This window comes from Tupaia chinensis, unplaced genomic scaffold (genome assembly GCF_000334495.1).
Source record: "Tupaia chinensis unplaced genomic scaffold, TupChi_1.0 Scaffold000085_1, whole genome shotgun sequence".
NCBI classification, from domain to species: domain Eukaryota; kingdom Metazoa; phylum Chordata; class Mammalia; order Scandentia; family Tupaiidae; genus Tupaia; species Tupaia belangeri.
The window spans coordinates 7,616,699-7,639,461 of record NW_006159547.1 but is presented as its reverse complement, the minus strand read 5'-3'; the positions used below and the strand labels follow the sequence as shown (position 1 = coordinate 7,639,461).

Genomic DNA, 22,763 nt, shown 5'->3' with positions numbered 1-22,763 from the left:
TCTGCATCTCCTTTTTAATGTCCTTTCAATTTTATCCCTATTTGAAATATTGATTATATAGAAGTTTATGGTGGACAAATTGTCAGTGTTATGTACTAATTTTATTTTTAATTTAGTTTTGTTATACTTGATTTTTGTCTTGTTTTGTTTTGTTGGCTGTTGTTGAAAGCTATTTGATTACCACAAAGCTTTGTCAGAGTGATACAGGTATTTTTTTCACTTCATTAATTTACTTTTTATTAGATTTCTCTGTGATATGTACTAACATACATATAGCCAACATTTTTATTATAACACATTACATTTGGAAAATTACACATTCTTAAAAATTAAAAAAGTTTGGAATGAACAAATCAAATGTTCACAAAAATTACAAAAAAATCCATGTGTATGTATGTGTAGTTAAATTAGAATTAATTAAAATTAATTTTTAATTGCAAAATTTATTACTGTAACTCTGACTAAGAATATGTGTAGTTTTCTGTTATGTCATAATAACATTTTTTGAATAACAATTTTGCTTCTGCTAAAAAAATGTACTGTATTCATTTGAAATTAATTTATATTTACCTGACTTATTAATCATTTCCTGCTGCTAACACAGAAAGAATCTGAGGAAGGAAGCTGGGCCCAGGTAGGAAATTCATATACTTTAAGAAAATCAATATATTTAGCAGGCTATGAGGATATAAATTAACAGTCTATTGTAACTCATAATATTTTAAATCTTCACTTAGCTCAATATTAGGCTGATATAGATACTTAAATCTTTGTTGTTTAATATTATGCATGTTTTTTTATTGGGTTGTCAGAAAAGTCATGGTGTATTTTTTCTGTCTTTCTATGCAAAAATGTGTTATGACTTTTATGACCACCCAATAAATCACCATATTTTGTAAATATAATTATCATTTCATACCTAGCCGTTTTTGTAAGGATAAATTCCTTTCTTCCCCAAGAGAATGATTTATAAACTTAATTTCTCCAAGATCACTCTGAATATATTTAATTGGGAATTATTGACGTTGGATCTAAGGAAAGAATAAAAAAAAAAATGACTTGTTTGGAGTTCCAGTTAAGGTACAGTGTTGAAGTGTGCGAGGACTGGGTTTGGAGGGGCATGACACCTGAGCACTGCAGACTGCAAGTCACTCCCATTGATTAAGAAGGCCACGTAAGACAAGCATCTGTCTACTTGGAACAAATGTGTGTGTTTGCAAGGAAGCAGTGTGTTTTTTACATGTTGGAGAACTGAAAGTATCTTTCTATGAGATTCAAACCTTTGAATATAGAAAAATTTGGAGTTACTTAGAACTGCATTTAGCAGTATCCTACAGTCACTCTAGACTTTAATTTGGGTACAAATTTCATAGTTCTTAAGAACATACCAAAGAAGAGAAATACCTGAATTTTCAGTGGAAATATGTGTTATAATTAGATTTGTGAATTTGTGGTATGATAACAAACTAATATAAAATTATAAAATTAACAGAGTAATAGTCATTTTTTAATTGGTTTAGTGGTGATTGTTTTGGCTTTCATTTTAACTCTTTTGAATAGTATTTAACAAGATTAGTTCATAGTATTATATTAAATAGATTATAAAAGTTTTTTTATGTACCACTTCAAATACCTAGTCTATACTGACTGATTTCTACAAAAAAAATTGGTTTATAATTCCCAATGAATTTTATGGAACACTGGCTATATGCTTTACTAAGTTACAACATAAGGTCCATCTAAAGCTTCAACCATCTGTTTCTCTAACTTCATTGCTTCTTTTTCTATTTGTTTATCGAGGTTTCTATTTACATTGAAATTTACAACAGGGGAACCAGCAGTTAGTGTAATGGCTATGTCGCTGGACTCCCACGTAGTTGACCACGGTTCATGTCCCAGACCCGGTGGCTTAAAACTCACACCGGGCGTGTGTGCGTGTGTTCCCAAGATCCCAAGAGGAGAATGGAGGAGAAGGGATTGCGGCGTGACCATCCCCCCTGGGGGATGATTTCTCGCTTTCTGTCTCTATGTCTCTCTCTGTCTGACGAGCGCACGCGCCCTATAGCAAAAACCTCTCAAAAAAAAAAATTTACAACAGTATCCATAGTGGAGCAAGATGGTGGAGTATTAGCTGATGGGTATTAAAAAAAGAAAAACCAGTGCAATTTAAAAATCTTTAAAGCCCAGAGTTTGTATTATATCTTTACTCCTAAGTTTTTCCTTAAAAATACATATCTAGACAAAATGTAATTCTTTATGAGAATACAAAATTCATAGTCAATCGTTTTCTGTAGACGATCACTTTAATACACATATGCAGTTCCACCTTGTACCAAAGTAAATCAAATTCTTAGAGGTGACATATTATTTATGCTTTGTTTCCACATATCACAATAATTAAGTATCAGCTATAGTAATAGATAACATCCTCCAATTACCATCTCATTTTATTGGTCAAGAAACTTGACTGCTATAAAACAATTCTAGTGTCCTGTTTTTCTACAGACCCTGGCTTATGGAGATATGAACCATGAGTGGATTGGAAATGAATGGCTTCCCAGTCTGGGGTTACCTCAGTACAGAAGTTACTTCATGGAATGCTTGGTAGATGCAAGGATGTTAGATCACCTAACAAAAAAAGATCTCCGTGTCCACTTAAAAATGGTGGATAGCTTCCATCGGTAGGTTTTCACCCAAGAATAATTACAACAAAACAATAATTTATGAAATACTTTTACTAAAACAAAACTAGATGTTTCGGAAATAGAAAATATGTACTATTTAAAAGATCTATGTACATCTATTTAGAAAACTATTTTCAGGGGCAAATTTCAGGGACTACCTACTATGGAGCTGTGTACGTATTGTGTGCTCAAAGTTTATGGAAGTAGACATGCAAACAATTCTCTCACAGCTTTTGTTTTCCCAGGTCTTTAGTAAATTTCACGTTTGTGAACTTTATAGGTGTATGAGTCCATATTACAAAATTATTCACAACTATTTATATCTTGAACTCGTATGGTTGTAAATTGTATAATTTAGGATATACTAGAAAAAGTTTAAAAAGAAATTCTCTAAAGGTTATATTTATACTTATTATTTTTTTGCCTTTTAGTGCTTTTACTTATTTGCATGAGTTTTGAGAAAAAAATAAATTATACAGTGAGTTATTAGATAGCTGTGAGGACCCAGATGAATAAAAAACAACCTCTTTTTTAAAGCTGTTTACCATATAGGAGGTGAAAATGATTTGTTATTATATAATACCACATCATAAATGCTATGTCATAGCTTGATATTCTTATATATTGTCTGACAAAATGATAGTTGAATTTCAGTTATTTGTATCACATATAGTTGATAATGATAAATTTATCAACATAAATTTAGATGATTTTTGGCTTGGAGAACTATACTTGGTCCTATCCTGTCCAACATTCAATCAATGGATAAAATAAAGATGGTGTAAAAATCTCATACAGAGGATTTTTTCAATGTTTCTGGAAGGGCCACCTCATGGCTTTTGGATTAAGGGAACCAGATCCCACATAACTGACCCTGTGGTTAGAATCCTGGACCTGAAGACCAGCAGTTGGCATAGTGGCTATGTTGCTAGACTCCCATGTAGTCGACTGCAGTTCAAGTCCTGGACCCAGTGGATTAAACTCATGCCAGACGGGGGTGCAGCCGTGCCCAAGATCCTGAGAGGAGAATGGAGGAGATGGGATTGCAGTGTGGCCATCCCTCCTGGGAGGTGATTTCTTGCTTTCTGTCTCTCTGTCTCTGTCTTTCTGGCGAGCACACATGATGGTCTCTAAAAACCTCTCCCAAACAAACAAACAAACAAACAAAAAAGAATCCTGGACCTGTCACCTTAAAACAAACCTGGTAGGGAACCAGCAGTTAGCGTAATGGCTATGTCACTGGACTCCCACGTACTCCACCGCGGTTCACGTCCCGGACCTGGTGGCTTAAAACTCACGCCGGGTGCATGCGAGTGCGCACCCAAGATCCCAAGAGGAGAATGGAGGAGATGGGATTGTGGCGTGACCATCCCCCCTGGGGGGTGATTTCTCGCTTTCTGTCTCTCTGTCTCTCTCTGTCTGTCTGGTGAACGCACGTGCCCTATAGCGAAAACCTCTAAAAACAAACAAACAAACAAACAAAAAAAACCACACCTGGCACATGTATAGGCATGTCCAAAATCTAGAGCGGACAAAGAAATGAAGGAGAAGGAATTGTGGCTTCTTCTCCCAAGATACCACTGGGGTATACTTCCTCCCTCTTCCTCTCTCTGGCAAGCACACACAAATGGCAAATAGAAAAATAAAATATGAAAGAAGGTTCATAGCAAGTGCATATATAAAAACACTATCGAAAGATTTCAAAATTTTTGTACCAAAATAAACCTGGGCTGTAATTCCATTTTCTACATGCTGTTTGAAGTCCCCATGTATGTTGATGACATAAAATTAGGATACATATAAATAATTAAGACTTTTTATTAAAACTTATGAAGATATTTTGAATTTCAGTGTAGTTATTGGGCAGTAGAGATAAATATAACAGTTTTTAATAATTGAAAATGCTAGATTGAGAATACATGATTTAATAGAAGTTCAGGTGAATAAGAGAATTTAGAGTTCACACAAAAAGTCCTCAGATTTGGCTAATGGCCTGACAAGGTATCTTTAGATTATGTTTGTTGGCAGAGAAAATAAAAGTGCTTAATAAATGTAGTGAGGTGACAAAAAAAAAATGGCATTCACTTAGGCAATAAATTATGTTCTCGTTTTATTTACATTTCATCACTGTACATCTTTGCAGCATATAAAAGGAATCTTCCCAGCATGAATATACTGCATATTAATCCAATCAAAATATTATCATAGACATCATCCTTCACATGTAATTTTACACTTTTGTGTTCGTTAAATATTTTTATTTTTTCTTTCCCCTTGATTCCCCTCTCCCATTCCCCACCATCCTCCCACACTTTCTCTATTATCTGCAGTTGTTCTCTCTTTATACATTCCAATTTTTCAGTTTCTGTCATAGAGTGCATAAATGGGGACATACAGTGCTTCTCTTTCATAGTCTGGCTTGCTTCACTCAGCATTAAATTTTCCATATTCTTCTACTTTCTATCAGATGCCAAGATCTCATAGTTTTTATGACTGAATAGTATTCCATTGTGTTTAAGTGCCACACTTTTTCAATCCATTTACTTGTTCTTGGATATTTGGGTTGATTCCATGTCATAGCAATTGTGAATAATGTTGCAGTAAACATAAATGCATAAGTGTTTTTCTGATTGAGTGTATTCCTGTCCTTTGCATAGTTACATAGGTGTGGAATTGCTGGATTGTATGATAGTTCTGTTTCCAAGTTTCTGAGGAATCTCCATGTTGTTCTCTACAGTGGCTGTACTAATTTACATTCCCACCAACAGTGTAGGAGAGAGTTCCCTTTTCACCACAGCCTTGCTAGTATTTGTCATCCTTTATTTATTTATTTTTTAATCTTACCCATTCTGACTGGAGGTAGATTGTATTCCATTGTGGTTTTGATTTGCATCTCCTTTATGATAAGGGAAATAAATTATTCTTGGTGAAATGCTAAAAGTTAGGGAGGAAGATAAATAAATTAAAGATATATAACTTGGACAAGGGAAGACTTTAGATAACTCTTATGTTTTAGGCTCCTTATCATTTGGTTAAAGAACAATGTTTTATTTGTTGAACCTGTGCATTTCTAGTTCAAATAGGTGTAGACCCTAGGGAAGTGATTTCTATTCAATTAAAAAAAAAAACTTTGTAGCACTCTGAATTGCCCTATAGCATACACATTGTAAGATAGTGAGTTCCCTGTTACTAGAAGTTTAGGCCTTCAAACTGTATGGTTGCATTAGGCAATTTTAGAATATTTTAAGAATTTCTGAGACACATTGTGTCTAGTTTTTTATACTTTACCAGATCAAGTTTTAGTGCTTTTTAAAATTTTAATAATTATTTTTATAAAATCAAGTATTTAAAAAAATTAAAATTGTTCCAATGCAGAGTGCCAGGAAATACATAAGCTTCATCTTTACATTAGGCTGAACTGACTTAAAGCAGATAGTGTCTGACTACATTCTATATCCCATGATCTTTTCAGTCCAGTTTTCTATCAGACAGGCATTGTCACCATATTATGTATTCTCGTTATAGAACAATCTTATATTACATAGACAAAATTGGAAGAAACTAACCAAGAACCACTGGTTTAACCTTTAGTTGCCTGATATCTGTGTTGGCTATTACATCACTATTTCTGGCATCCCATTGAATAAGCTTGTTAGGGCTACCACAATAAAATATACGGACTGGTTGATTTAAACAACAGAGATTTATTTTGTTGCCATTTAGGGGGCTGAAAGTTGGAGATCATAGTGTCCATGGGTCTGGTTTCTTCTGACGCCTCTCTCCTTGACTTGCCAATGGCCATTCTCTCTCTGTGTCCTCACATGATCTTTCTTCTGTGGGTGTACATTCTTGGTGTCTCTGTCCAATTTCCTCTTCTTATAGTGCATCAGTCAGCTTGGATTAATGGCCTCATTTAACTTGATTAGCTCTTTAAGGTCTCCATTTCCAAATAAAGTTCTCATTCTGACATTGAGAGTTAGAGTGTCAATGTTTAAATTGTGAGGAATACACTTTAGCCCATACCTACCTAATGTACCTTTTCTCTAATTCTGAAATATTTGAGTCATCATTGTTCTTTTTAGAAATTTAAGGCATAGGTAGAAATCCAGTTCTTGACTGTAGCCTGGTCAGTATGTATGCCAAATTTGTGTCTATTCCTTAACAGTTTAGAACTCTCTCTAACAGTCAATGTGCTTTATTTACTCTGGGGAGAGTCTTTTTTTCCTACTACACTCCCCCACATTTTTTATTTATTTTTTTGAAAGGTTTTTGCTATAGGGTGCATGTGCTCGCCAGACAGACAGAGAGAGACAGAGAGACAGAAAGCGAGAAATCACCCCCCGGGGGGATGGCCATGCTGCAATCCCTTCTCCTCCATTCTCCTCTCGGGATCTTGGGCATGCACGCACACACGCCCAGCGTGAGTTTTAAGCCACCGGGTCCAGAACGCGAACTGCGGTCAACTACGTGGGAGTCCAGCAACATAGCCATTATGATAACTGCTGGTCCCCACATTTTTATATCTAATACCACTAAGTTTTCTCATTTCTTTTCTCTCTTTGATTTCTGGATCTTCTTCTCATGCACATGGCTCTTGTCATTATTTTGGCAGTCTATGTAATTGTATCCCTTATGGAGTCACACTCCTCTTTGCTTCCTCCCATGGATTTTGAACTCTAGACAATATGTCTATGTCACAACACATATAAAATTTCATCTGTTGTCCTGTGTTCATGAAGGTCTATCTTCCTTAATAACCCATTCTTTGCTACCTGCTTAAAGATCAGTTTGCTGCTCTTCCACGCACAGTTTCTGTGTTGGCTGACTAGTTCCTTTTACATACTTGTGTATCGCTTAGAGTTGTTAGCTATTTTGTTTTGGTATGTGGTTCTCTATCTTATGTCTTAACATGTTTTTTTTTTGCTATTTTTCTCATCAGCTAAAAAACAGTATCTCTTTCTATGTTCTTGTTGACTTTATAACGGAGACTATAAATAACTCAAATGAGAAAAATAGTAATTTGTACATGAGTAGGAGCCGCTAATTGGAAGGCAAAGGCATATATATGCTTATCCATGATTATTTAAAAAAAAAATTTAAGAGAAATTTTTGCTACAGTGTACATTTGCTCGCCAGAGAGACAGAAGAGTCAGAGAAACAGTGACAAATCACCCTCTGGGGTGATGGCCATGCCACAGTTTCTCCTCCTCCATTCTCCTCTCAGAACCTTGAGAATGCATGCACATACATTCAGCATGAGTTGCAAGCCACCAGGTCCAGGATTCGAACTGTGGTTGGCCATGTGGGAGTCTAGCAATGTAACCATTACACCATCTGCTGGTCCCCAAAACATTTTTTTAAATTTAAATTAGAAAACAGAATTTCTAGCCTTTAGAAACATTATGGGCTTAGAATAACTGTAATTTAATATCTCTCTGATACTACAGAATATAATGTGAAATATAATTTATTAACCTACTGTCCTAAGAAATAGTGCATAGTATTGCCTACACTTAATTAAAAAACATTATTCACCTGCTGAGTAAATTTAAAATGTTTACTTCTTTTTTAATAAAACAATAACAGGACAAGTTTACAGTATGGAATTATGTGCTTAAAACGGTTGAATTATGACAGAAAAGAACTAGAAAGAAGACGAGAAGCAAGTCAACATGAAATAAAAGGTAACTAGTCTTTCTTCCATATCAATTGCCTTTTTTCTGAGGTTTTTAGCTTTCATTCTTACAAACCTAAGATGCTCTATGTGTTACAATGGTCTTTAAGTAACCTAATTGTTTGGCTAGACGTACCATCATTTTTTTTTTTATTCTATTTCTATTAACAACACAGAAAAGACTACCATCACATTAGATAGTGACTGTCCCACTGGAGAATACTCTTGGTTTTTTGAATGTAGATGTATTCCTCTGAACCTATTAATTATACATTCTGTTTGTACTAAAGATGTCTCCATGTAGATATTTTTGTCAAACTTTTAATGGAACATTCTCATTATGATTCAGAGAAACATGATATATAACTTTTATGGCAGTTCATCTTTGGTTTATAACATTTGGATTTTATTTCAGTGCCCCCAAATTTTATTTTTGTTAATATAGTTGTAGAAAATCTGTGGGAATTTTATATGGAAATTATGTCAGCATATTTCACCATAAACTAGACTAGTCCCTTAATAATTTGGACTGGGAAAACTTTTTAGGAGTATTTCTAATTGTTGTGGCTACTCTGTGTAGAAAAATATTTTATTTAAGAAAAGACACTCCATTTTAAAGATTTATTAAAGTATATATTTAATAAGTAATCACTTAAATGTAAGAAATGCCTTAATACATAGGGAAAATAATGGTTTAAAAACAGGAATATGTTGGGACCAGCAGTTAGCGTAATGGCTATGTCACTGGACTCCCATGTAGTTGACCGCGGTTCGAGTCCTGGACCTGGTAGCTTAAACTCACGCCGGGTGCATGTGCGTGCATGCCCAAGATCCCAAGCGGAGACTGGAGAAGGGATTGCGGTGTGGCTATCCCCCTTGGGGGGTGATTTCTCACTTTTATCTCTCTGTCTCTCTCTGTCTGATGAGCTCATGCACCCTATAGCAAAAACCTCTCAAAAAAAAAAAAAAGGACTAAGTTAGGGTCTATACTATTAGATATCACCGTATTTTTATTGTTATTGTTGAAGAAAAAAAATAATTGTTGGTTTTCTCTTTTTGTTGTAAAAATAATTGATCTACTGGGCCAGCCAGGTGGCATGGTGGTTAAGGCAACTGGGTCTCACATGACTGGCTGCATGGTTTGAATCCCAAACCTGACAACTTGAAAATCCTGCTGCATGTGTGTGCATGTCTGTCCAAAATCCTAAGAGGAGAATGAACTGTGAAATGACCACCCCCTCATGTGGGGTACTTTTTCACTTTCTCTCTTTCTCTCTCTCTCTCTTCCCTTCTCCGTCTCTCTCGGGCAAGCACACAACCCTTATTGCAAATTTAAAAAGCAAAACAAAAATCATTGATCCACTTAACATTGCTTAAAAGAGCAAAAAAGGCTTATTAAGAGAAATAAACTAAGATTTTTTGAAAAAAAATGTTGATATTAAAACTATCTATCAGTTTTATTTCTATTTCCTATTATCCAAGAGGTGATATTTGCAGTCATTTCATCAAATTCAGAGGGTGCATTACATTAATTATTCAAAGTTAATATAAGTCTTTTTACCTTCACTTTCTTTGGGGCTTACTTTAGATAAGAAAATAATACATATTATGTGTTATCCCTTCCTCCTTAATATTAAAGTCCAACACTATTTTATTCTTTACTGGTTTAGGCTTCTAAAATTTTCATTTGTGGAAAACAATGTCAGAAATTTTATCTTCGGTGGTTCTTGGACAGCACAGTAGTTCCAATAGGATGGACTCAAATACATGTAAAAGTGATTGGTTAAAAATATTTTTCCATACGTGATTCATCAGAGAGTAGCTGTACGTACAATAGATTTTCTTGTAACACTTCATTCTTAGGAGCAAGAAAGTGTTTTTCCATTATCAAAACTGTGTTGTTTGATTCAACTTTATTATTTGGGGGCCCTAGGAAACTGCAGGTTGTTTTCAGACCGTCATTGTACAAATTAAAATTTGGGAATTAATGGACTAAAGATAAACCCTAGAATGAAGTCTGTTTTTGACCTAACAGGATGTCTTAGCACATAAATAGATTTTATCCATGGGATACCACTTCCCCCTCCCCCCCCCGAAGGTTTTGTTTGTTTCAGTTAGGTTTTATCATGCTTGGTCTTACTCCATGAAATACTTCACATATAGCCAGATCTAAAGGAGTTTTTATCCATGGGATTCCCCCCCCCCCCCCCCCGAAGGTTTTGTTTGTTTCAGTTAGGTTTTATCATGCTTGGTCTTACTCCATGAAATACTTCACATATAGCCAGATCTAAAGGAGATGCATTAACCGTTTGGCCCTACTTCAAATGTTATATTAGTATTTGGCAGTTGCTGATAAGAGTGTAGCCCTGAGAAAAAACTGTCATGATTCACTATGATTATACACAAATTCCATTTCATAAGGAACTGCGAGTAAAATAATAAATAGCCCGTTTCCTATAACTGATCTGATGACATTTACAGGAATAACACTCAACTGTGAATAGGAGTCCTGTTATTATCAGAAGTGTTAATTAACCTTGGCCTTAATAAACCATTTTCTGTAGTGAGGAGACCATGTGAATATCAAGAGTGTACTAACATTTAATTTGTTGCTAGGCAACGGTCAAGACTTATCTCTAGCCATTTATTGTTTAGGTCAAGAGGATTCCTCCAAAGCTTTAAAGTCAGCATAAATTTTAATTGTACATGGAACTAGATTTATCGAAAGGGGTCTGATTTACAAAATGAAAACAAAGGTAGGAATGGCCGTATAGCATATTAGTTAAGTGCTATGCATTGGGAGCTAGATCCTCAATGGCTGACAGTAGTTCCAATCCCAGCTTTAGTGGCTTGAAAAGCATATTGAGTGCACGTGTATGGATGCCCCAAATCCTGATGGGATGGAGATACGTAGGAAAAGTATTGAGATGTAACCACACCCCAGTGGGAGGTTCTCTCTCTGATGAGCACATGTGGCCTCTGGAAATTAAAAAAGAACATGTGGTTGCATTCTGAAGAAGTCTGGACTAGTGCTTTATTTGCATTCATTCCAAGAATGGACTATTTTATATATATGATCTCTTGTTTTTTGAAAAAGTTTATTTCTTCATGAGATAGAGAGTCAAAGACAAGCTCTTCCAACTGGTTTTCAAGTCATGATCCACTCCGTTTGCTTTAGTCCAGATCATCGTGCTAGTGTTTTAATTTTTCATCAAGAACAAACAGAGAGGCTAGATAAATCAATACAGATCAAAACATAGACATTTGGAAGTAGTAGAAATTAACCAAGACAGCCAGAACTTATGAGGCTATGACCTTTGAGAAAAGAGAAATGCATTGAGATAAATGGTAAACCTGTCATTCTCTACTGCTCTTCCCTGAAAAAAGAGTGAGGGGAGTGAGGAAAGCAAAGGAAACTAAAGTTTAGATGTGCCAAAGCTGGCAACCCTGAGGAGCCAAGATCACTGAGAAAAGGGAAATAAGTAATCCTGATATTTTATACAATTTTCCTCTTGAAATATTTGTAAACTTCTAAGAAGCATGGAATTAGAAACTAAAAATTGGACATGAGATCTAGGTTTCTAAAATTGTATTATATTAAGGATTTTTGTTAAATAAGTAGATTTTTATCTGCTCTTGGCACACAAAAAAAGTAACTATTAATATTTGAGATGGTAGATCTGCCCACTGTAATGTCCATTTTATATTTTTCTATATTCCATAACATCACATTGTAAACCTCAAATGTACACAATAATTGAAAAACAAACAAAAAAGAATGTAGAAGCCAAAGGGTAAGAAAGCTAAAAAAAGGTTTTGGTAATCTCACTATAAAATAGTCAAAAACCAGAGGTCAGAGCCACCCAATATGCTTTCAGTTGAGATCTCTGAAGGAGTCTCATTTACGTCTTTCCTAGGATTAAGGGAAAGTTAAATAGAGCACAGTTTATTTTGAAAGATTGCAATTGGAATTCAGCATGGATTTATCTTAGTCTTTGACTGGATTAAGTTCTTCTCACCTAAAAGTATGTATGTCCATCAATATAGTAGGCAGCATTAATACATTTTCTGATGAACAGAATCTGAGGGGCTACTTTGCCAGAAAAACCCAAATAGAAAAGAAATATTAGAATGAATTATTCAGACAAAAGGAAAATGGATCATAATGACAATAAAAAGTACAGACAAGATAGAGAACTAAAAGAATGCATGAGTAATTTTGAGGCAAAGGAGTAAAGGAGGAGAATACCTGTAGGGTTTTAAATTTACACAGAGTTAAAATACATAATAATTCAAAAGACAGGGAGTAAATGCAATTAAATTGTTCAAAGATCTTTGCATTAGCAAGAAAATAATAACAAGACTAATTTATGGTAGACTCAAATAAGTCAAGGATGTATATTAAAAGCTTTAAGTGTGACTATCTAAAGAATAAAGTATAAAAACAAGCTGATAGACTAAGTGGGAAAGTAAAATGTAAAAAACACAGATAATAAAATAGCAAGAAAGCAAAGGAACAAAGGACAGGTAGGACAAACAGGAAGGTGGTAGATATCGTGTGAAATATCTGAATAATAATATTAAAGGGTAGCGCCTCACTAATCCAATTAAAAGATTAAAAGACAAAACAAGACTAGAATTTGTGCCTGTAACTCTAGGCACTTAAAGGCTGAGGGACAATTATAATGAAAGTTAGTGATTAAAAGCTTGTGGCTTGCCTGGGCACTATAGCAAGACCCCGTCTTAAAAAGCCAGATGTGGAGACCAGTAGATGGCATAATGGTTATGTTGCTAGACTCCCACATGACTGACCATGGTTCAAGTCCCAGAACTGGTGGCTTGAAATTCACAGTGGGTATGTGTGTGTGTGCATGCCCAAAATCCTTATGGAGGAGGAAAGATTGTGGCATGGTCATGCCCCCTGGGGAGTGATTTTTTTTGCTGTCTCTCCAGCAAGCACATGTGCCTTATAGCAAAAATCTCTCCCTTAAAAAAAAAAAAAAAGCCAGATGTAGTGACCAATCCCTGTCAAACCAAAACACACACACACAATGACATGTTATATACAACATACAATGACATGTTATATACAATGTACATATCTTAAATATAAGAACATAGAAAATTTAGAGGAGACAGCATATGCAAATACTAACCAAACTTGCTATGATTTTTCTATCAGAATATAGACTTTAAGGTAGAAAATGTACTAGAAATAAGTTGGGTATTTTATAATAATAAAAAGGAAAATACAGCAAGTTTTTATGTATCTAACATGAAAAGCAAAAACGGACAGATCTAAAAGTAGCAGATATTTTCACAATTATAATGCAAGTTAGTGATTAAAGCTACAATGAGATAACTGTTGTATTTGCTATAATGAAGAAGGACACATTGTTTGGCTTAAACAATAAAATTTATTGTCTTACAGTTCTAGAGGCTGGGAGTTTGAGGTCAAGGTGGTAGCGGGTTCAGTTCCTCCTGAGGGCTGCAAGGAAGAATCCATTCCATGTGTCTCCCCTCGCTTCTGGTAGCTAGGTGGCCATCACTGACATTCTTGACCTTATGAGAGTATCAGCCTGATCTCTGCCTTCATTTTCATGTGGCATTGTCCACGTGTAATGGTCATTTTTCATTTCTCCCGTTTTATAAAGGACACCAGTCATATTGAATCAGGGCCTAATCAAATGACCTCATTTTAATTGCTCATCTCTATGAAGAGCCTATCCCCAAATATTTACATTCTGAGGTTCTGAGTAGGGGGCGGTTAGGACTTCATTATAAATTTTGGAAGAGACCCAATTTAACTCATAATATTACCTTCCTACCATAATGACTAAAATCCAAAAACAAAACATAAAAAGTGCAAAGTATTGATATTTTCATGTAAGTGTGATGCAGTTTTTTTTGCTTGTTTAGGTTTTTGCTATAGGGTGTGTGTGCTCTCCAGAGAGAGGGAAAGTGAGAAATCCCCCCCCCCAATCCCTCAGGAAGGATGGTCACACCACAGTCCCTTCTCTTTCATTCTCCTCTGGATTTTGGGAACACACACACACAAGCACCGAGCATGATATTGAAACCGCCAGGTCCGGGACTCAAATCATGGTCAGTTATTTGGGAATCTACCACCTTAACAATCATGCCACCTGCTGGCCCCAGTGTGATACAGACTTTTATCCTTACGGGTGCAAGATTAAGTTGTGGGAGTGAAATTTGTTTAGCAATATCTGGTGACATTAAAAATATTTAACATATGTATATAATTTATATAAGTATATATAATGACAACTTATGACTCAATGGTCTCAACAGTTCTATTTCTCATTCAACCACAATATATTGTAAATATGCACAACAAAATACACGTGTAACAATATTCAATGTTAATAACTCAAAGCAGAGTCCACCTAAGTGTGCACGGACAATAGAATGGATACATTGTGGCATAATCGACAGTATACTAAACAGTGATAAAAATAAAAAAGCCATTGCTCTTTTCCAAAGCATAAATGTCACACCGAGTGAAAGGCATAAGCCAAAGTACATATTGCATGATTTTATTTATAAGAAGCTCAGAAGAAAAAAAAATCGAAAGTGATCTGTAGTAACAGGAGTCAGAATTATGATTACAGCTGATTCAGGAGAACAACTGAGAAGGTACAGGTGGGGTCCTCGGGGGCTGCATTATTGCTTTAATGTTAAACACAAGAAAACCCAATTTAGTTATAAATGAATGCATTAGGACAAATAATGAATGCTTTTGAAAATCCTGAGCAATATAAAAATACTCTCCCCACATCCCCCAAATACTACTCTGACTTTGTAGATAATTGAAGAGGGGGGGGAAGTTGGCTAATATTTCACAAAATATGTTTATAGTTTTTTTTTGAAAAAGTATATGTTTTATTCAGAAAGAAAAAAAAGGAAAACCTATTTTACTAATAATAATGATTTCTTTCCCTTTCTACAGGTAGGAAAAAAGTTTTCATTTCTCATTTCCCTTTAGGTTTCTTAAAATTCTTTTCTGTATAATATTCTGGTTCTATTTTATTTAGCATGTGCCAACTTAAATAGGAAGAAATGGAAGAAATAAATAAAATATACTTTAATATATTTTTGTCTAAAAAAGACACACACAGGGGCCAGCAGGTGGTGTAGTGGGTAAGGCACTGGACTCCCACATGACTCACTACAGTTCGAGGCCCAGAACTGATGATTTGAAACTCCCCAGGTGCTCATGTGTACATCTCCAAGATCCCGAGAGGAGAATGGAGAATGAATTGTGTCATGGCCATCCCCCCAAGAGGGGAGATGTTTGACTTTGTCTCTCTCATGAGACACATCTTCTAGTTTTAGAAGATAAAAAAGTGTTTTGTATAAAATATTACACTTCCAATAACAGGAAAGCAACTTGGGACCTGACTATTTAAATTTTTCATTGGTTTGTAATTAAAAAATAATGAATTGACAACAGTGTAGTATCAATCTATTGAATTCCTGTATTATCTTACTGTTCTGTTCTTATACATCACTTCAGGGGAAAGAAAAGCATATTCTTTTTTTAAAAAAGAATTTTTAAATCTTTTTATTACTAAATTTTGGCCAAAGAGAGTTAGTGAGAAAGCAAGTTACCAGGTCTGTACATGAACCGTGGTTGGCCATGTGAGAGTCCAGCGCCTTAAGCACCACACCACCTACTAGCCCCAAGAAAAGTATATTCTAGTTCATATGCAATATTTATGTAGTGGTTAATAGACACTTCTGATGAACAGTAGAATCTCATTTTGTTTGATGAAGACACGGATAAGAAATGTCTCCATCTGGTGGTAAAACCACAGAATTTCAGACAGACTGTAGAGCTCTCATATGAAAAGGAGACATGTTCCATGTGATGAACTGGTTGTCATTTAAGTAATTAACTCTGAAAGTATTTTTCTAGGTTGCGACTGGAAAATATTTGTTATTAGAATAATTAATACAAGCTACAGAAGGGAGTCTAGTGTAGAGGGAGTGGATACATCAGTGTGAACGTAACCTGGTCAGACACCTGTGACTCATTTCAGTCCATGATTTTATTATGGAAAATTACGAAAGGATCTCTCTCCTTTCCTAGATGTGCTGGTGTGGAGCAATGATCGAGTTATTCGCTGGATACAAGCAATTGGACTTCGAGAATATGCAAATAATATTCTTGAGAGTGGCGTGCATGGCTCCCTGATAGCTCTGGATGAGAACTTTGACTACAGCAGCCTGGCTTTGTTGTTACAGATTCCAACCCAGAACACCCAGGCAAGCTCCCTTTTGCTGTATTCTTGCAGTGTCCTCATTTATATCATGGCAGGCTAAACTTTTAGGGGGGAAATGCAAATTTATGATTTTCGATGCACATTAGTCCAACCTTTGAAATATGTCACTGGGGTTTTAATTTCAAGCTACTGAGTTTCTAGCCAAAACAAAAATCGTAAAATTAAGCAGAAAGGGATTGAGAGGTTATGTGGCCCAGCCTCCCACCTGAATGCCAGATTCCCCCAAACAATATCCCTGACAGATGGCCTTCAGTCTCTGTGTCTCTGAGCAGCAGTCACTTCTATTTACGTGCCTGAATTATACAGACATTTAGCACTGGGATGACCGTGATTCCCAAACATGGATAATTATGTGCATCAACATAGTCCCTTACAAATTAAAAAAAAAATACTTCCAGTTTATATCTTAGTCCTAAGAAACCTCAAGGGTATAGGAAACCTGAAAGTTTCCCCAAATTATGATCCTTGACCAGGTTTGAGATCTCCTTGTATAAATTTGATAAATTGGCAGTCCAATTTCAGTTTTTATTTGCTCTTTACATATTTCATATAAAATACCCTGTTGGAATAAAGACACACACAATAATGTCTGACCTCAGACATTAAGGTGAGTCTCTCGCTCTACTCTTCATATGCAAAAAAAATTTACCCTACCCAGAATTTGTGGCTAAAATTTGTAATGACTTACTAAAATAAAAGACCCCCCCCAATATGATTAGTAATGCATTCTTAGATAAGTATAACTTATGTGACTTAAAAATGTGTTTTCTGTGATAGTAATTGTAATTTGATGTCAACAGGCAAGGCAGATTCTTGAAAGGGAATACAATAACCTCTTGGCCCTGGGGACTGAGCGGCGACTAGATGAAGTAAGTCTTTACCTGTCATTTAAAAGGAATCCTAAACTGTGTGTGTGTGTGTGTGTGTGTGTGTACACACACATACATACATTATATACATATATAAACACACATATATTTATTTATTTAAATTTGACAAGAGAGGGACAGAGCAAGAGAAGAAAAGTGAGAAAGAAAGGTTACAGGACTCAAACCAGCGCATCCATGTGGGAGTCCAGCACCTGTAACCACCATGCCATCTGCTGGCTTCTAAACGAGTCATTTTTAAAAGATACTTTTTCTTTTTCTTTTTTAAGGAATGGTGTTTAGAAATTAATCAGATGTTTGTTCCCTGGGTGGAATTGAGATTTTTCTTCAGAGTTGTTCTTACATTATGTTACTCATTTTATTTTGGAAGGGACTTTATAAATTTATATATTATCTTTTTACCCATCAGAAACACTAACAAATAATCAAAAAGACTTCTCCAATGAGCTGTGACTATAGAAGATTCAGCACCTTTAAAAATAATAAGCAAAACACTATTATTTATAAATTTACCTTTTTAGTAAGGAATGTTTTATTTCTTAAATATCAGTACATCTTCCCATGAAATTTTAGGATATTAAAAAAGACAACTTGCTTTCAATACATGGATGTCTATTCATAATTTCAGATATCAATATTGAGTTTTCTTTAAAAACAGATGAAGAACATTTTAACAGTCATAAGATTTGAAAGCTATTTTTCATGTATACATAACATTTGCATGCTTAAAAGATTTGGAATATAAACATGTAAGAATGTCCAGAGATGGGTGAACATAAGGGATCTCAACAGACCCTGTGATATTTACATGGTCTTCTGGAAGCAGATGGAATGAAACCTGAGTATGAAGTGGAAAATACAGGGATACATAGTTCTGTGTATCTCAAAGTGCAGGTGTTTCTCAGCTGTAAAGACCAGCTGATCAAATGAATCTTGTGAATAAATTCAACAAAGCCTAAAATGAGGTAATAATTCCATATTCAGACGGGCAGGGAAGATGATCTTGGTATTAAAAAACCCATGCTGTCTTTGTGGAAGAGATTATAAAGAGAGTAGCTCTACAGTCTTGACTTCAGCTAACTTACAATAAACTCTTGTCCCATCAAGAGAATGGTTAAGGCTTTAAAAATGCATTTAATACTTAACTGATTTTATTCTGATTATTTAGCAATCTTTTTACTCCTTACTGTTGTTGATTAAAAGTGGTAGTCTTATAAACTCATACACTTGTTGTTGATTAAAAGTGGTAGTCTTATAAACTCATACTCTTTAAAATACAGTTTTTTAAAAGCCATGAAGTAAATTTTAACTGAATTATTAAAGCTCTGTCATATTGCTACATTCTAAAATGTAGATTGACCTTAAGGAGTTGTCCTGGTAGAGACACTAACCTATGCAGAGGGTCTACTGTGCCAAGTAAATGGGATGTGTCTGTAAGCCTTTAAAATATGTTGCCTCTTTTCATTTAAAAAATATAACACACAAGTTTATCACCCCGACCTTCTAATCTCTATTGCCCTTTATTACGTGTAGTGTGCGCCAAAAATAGCCAAACTTTCTGCCGGGAATGAGTGCGTTTATTTCTGAGTTTCAGTGGTGACATTCAGATTCTAGTGAGATAATTTGAATAGTGCCGATGTACTTCTACAGATTTTGATTTCAAATAAAACTTTAAGGTGTTTGCTGCAGGGTGCATGCACTCACTGAAGAGACAGAGGAAAAGTAAGACATCACTCCCCCAGTGGGTGGCCACTCCAATTGCTTCACCTGAACTCTCTTAGGATTTTGGCATGCATGCAACTGCGCCCAGTGTAATTTTCAAGCCACTAGGTCTGGGACTTGAACTGTGGTCAGTGATGTGGGAATCCAGCGCCTTCATGTGATCTCACTAAAACTTTTCCACCGTCACAGTATATTGAAAGGAGACGTAAGGGATCCTAACCCAAGCACTTGATTTCCTGACTTACTTTATGACATCAACTCACACTACATTAAACACAATGTAGTGTTTATTGTAGTAACTTTATTGCAGAATCAAGAGACGACAGCTCTGAAATTTTGTTTTCTACAAACTTTTGAAAGTCTAGGGAAATTAAAACACACCAGCTGAAAAGAAGGGTAGTAGTCATCTCCTAGCCTGTAAAATAGCTACCAAATTTACATATGCAGATCATTTTATTTTTCCCAGCTTGACTATAAATGTCCATTAACTCGTCAATCTGTGAAGACAGATACCCTGCACTGTGATTCATTTACAACAATGATAATTTAAGCTGGCTATCGACTTTTCCAAAATAAGATCAACACTACAGAATTTGCTATGACTTCAAGTAATAGTCCTTTCCAAATTGAGAAGCTTAGTTAGAAAACAGGATATATGTGGAATCATTCATATTTTCAGACATGAATAGTATTAGCCAAAGGCTAAATTATATATTATTGCTTACCAATTTAGAAAAAAATAATTGTATCTGTACAGAGAAATAAAAGATGATTTTTGCTAAGATTTAACAAAATCATATTATTAAAAGTACCAGAATTATATATATTATGCTTTTAGTAGCACCTGAAATACATATATTTTCTAAGGATGACATCCTGGCTATAAATGTTTGTCAGGAAGTGACAAATTAATTTTCTATCACTGAACTCTAATCAGAAACAGAGTTTCTTACACAGCTTATAGACTATAGTATCCCATGTTAGCCAGACTGCCTAAAATATGAATTTCTTCACAATATATATCTTGTGTACTTGGCACTATTCAAGTATTATGTGACTCAAATGCAGTCTACCCCACAACTGACTCAATTCAGTATATATTGGGTTGTCGGGAGAGTCATCATACGTTTCTGCATAGAAAAGCACAGAAAGATATGTCATGACATTCCCAACAACCTACTAATAATTCCCTACCATATAACTAATTGGCATTTCCAATATCACTTTTGGGATTTTGGATGGCAAACCTTATATTTAAATTTGAATGGAAAATATTATAAGGATATTTGTTTCAAATCTCCTATATTCTCATTTTATAATCAACAGGATTCTCAAAATAAAGCATAATATTCTATATGTCTACTTGAAAGACCAAATGTAAATAATCTATATTACATGTTGCTAAGCACAGCGCTTTAAGCACCTGGACTAGTTCACTTCTTTTCATTACATCAAACTATAACTCTGTACTGACAGAGCGATGACAAGAATTTCAGACGTGGATCGACCTGGAGAAGGCAGTTTCCACCTCGCGAAGTACATGGAATCAGCATGATGCCTGGGTCCTCAGAAACATTACCAGCAGGATTCAGGTTAACCACAACATCTGGGCAGTCAAGGAAAATGACAACGGATGGTATAGTAGTTTTGCATTTCTGCTTATGAAGTAAAAAGCCTTGCCTAGCAATAGCTAGTATAATTCTCTGACCCTGCACAGTTTTCTAGAATTGACTCTTGAGTTGGTTTGCTCTGCTTGTAATTTGCTTTGCTTCCATCAAGAAAAGCTCCTTTGTTAACTGCTAATGCATGAATTCATGGCACTTTATTCACACTTAAAAAATAATTATAACATCTTAAGAACGATTTTGCTAATGTCCACATTGAGGAACAACAGGATGCATGATTTGTGTTCCTTTACTCTTCTGTTTCTAAAGCAAATCATTTGTTTAGAGATTCTATATAGACTAAAAGTCCAGAGAAAATAGAAATTAACTCCATTGTCATACTATATGTATTTTTTTAATACTGAAGGCTTTATATTTTGTCTTTGAAATTCAAACTCATTAGATAGATCAAACTCATTGATCAAGGCAGAAGGCCTTAAATAAACAAGCACAACCATGAGAAGAGACTTAAAAAAAATCAATAGGAATCTCCCAATTTGCATTTCCTGCTGTGGACATTAGATTTGTGTCACATACCTCACAAAGGAAAACAATCACCCTACAGGAGATACAACTTAGAAATAATACTCACAAAATTATTTCTTCTTAGTACACATGAAAGAAAAATAGTCCCACTCTCTTAAGATAATCACCTAGAACTATTTTTTCAAGGTCATGGCTAGTATGGCTTTTAAAATTCATTCCAAAATAATTCTGTGATCTTCTAACTACATTTCTTATACCTTGTTACTATTGTGTAACATGTCAGCAAAACTTCAACATGATTGAAATTAGCATAGACATATTTCAGTACTCGAGAAAGAAATCCACTACACAGAGTTCTGTAGGAGCCATCTTCACAACAAAAACTCAAACACAGGAGCGCTGTGAGGGAGCTGCTCTTGTTACAGCTTTCATCTAAGGAGGAATACATAACAACTTGAAAGCTTAGTTGAATTTTATTGGGATAAATTTTCATGAGGAATGTGAGTGGCTAATACCTGAGAGAAGGAAGGTCTACTAATATGTTCAGGGTCCCTTCATGCAGGGGAAGGAGATCTTTCTCATCTGAAATCTTGTACTGAATCATCCAAGTTCCTCTAAAGCCCTTTTCTCCATTTGCAGTTGCCTCATCAAGACTGCAGAGGTTAGACAACTCCACTGTTCGCACATACTCATGTTGACAAGCCACTCAAAGGAGGCAGCACTGACCTGCTGTGAGTAGTTTCCCTTTGGCTGACAGAAAAAAAAAAAAAAAAAGAAAGAAAGAAAAACAACAACAACAACAACAAAATGGAACCTACATAGACTAATAATTAGACACTATACTCTTTGGTATGGCCTAGCAGTACAGAGGTGAAATAACCCCTTGGAATTGCAAGAGGGGGAAAAAGGAATCTTTATGTCATAACTCTGAATCTAGGATTTCCTGTCACCGTCTGCTGCTCTGGTTTAAGATCTGTCTGTTGATGGCCACCCACTCTGTAATTACACACCAGTGGGTTGCTATTGCACTGTCTTCAACTTTTGAGTAGCATTTCGTTGCTAAGAGTTTGGCACTATACAAATCAGATCTTTTTAAGTAACCAGTTTTATATATGGAAGATAAAGGAGGCAGGTAGTGACTTAAGCAAATTCTGAGAGTCAGTGGCAGAATCAGGAAAATAACTGGAAGCCAAACCTTTTGTATGTTCTTCATCAAGGTGATTTATATTTGTAGAAAATAAACTTAAGTATCTGGGGCATATAGAATAAGAACAAAATAAAAGTACTTTATGAGAATGGAGGATAGGACAAATACAAAACCTTATTATATAACCATAAGC

At 35.3% G+C, this 22,763-nt stretch overlaps 1 protein-coding gene across 24 annotated transcripts in view; it reads left to right on the top strand.

The window, feature by feature from the left end:
* The window catches only part of PPFIA2 (PPFI scaffold protein A2), a 533,343-nt gene that overhangs the window by 507,070 nt on the left and 3,510 nt on the right, over positions 1-22,763 (top strand). For 7 of the 24 annotated variants that reach the window (XM_006142878.3, XM_006142877.3, XM_006142873.3 and 4 more), the window contains 7 exons: positions 605-634; positions 2,488-2,681; positions 8,271-8,368; positions 16,472-16,647; positions 17,465-17,533; positions 20,750-20,909; positions 22,063-22,154. In XM_006142878.3, coding sequence (XP_006142940.1) covers positions 605-634; positions 2,488-2,681; positions 8,271-8,368; positions 16,472-16,647; positions 17,465-17,533; positions 20,750-20,909; positions 22,063-22,121 — 786 coding nt within the window. In that variant the 3' untranslated portion in view covers positions 22,122-22,154. The remainder of the gene's footprint in view (positions 1-604; positions 635-2,487; positions 2,682-8,270; positions 8,369-16,471; positions 16,648-17,464; positions 17,534-20,749; positions 20,910-22,062; positions 22,155-22,763) is intronic. The other 17 variants (XM_006142879.3, XM_027769714.1, XM_027769710.1 and 14 more) reach the window with 3 other exon arrangements.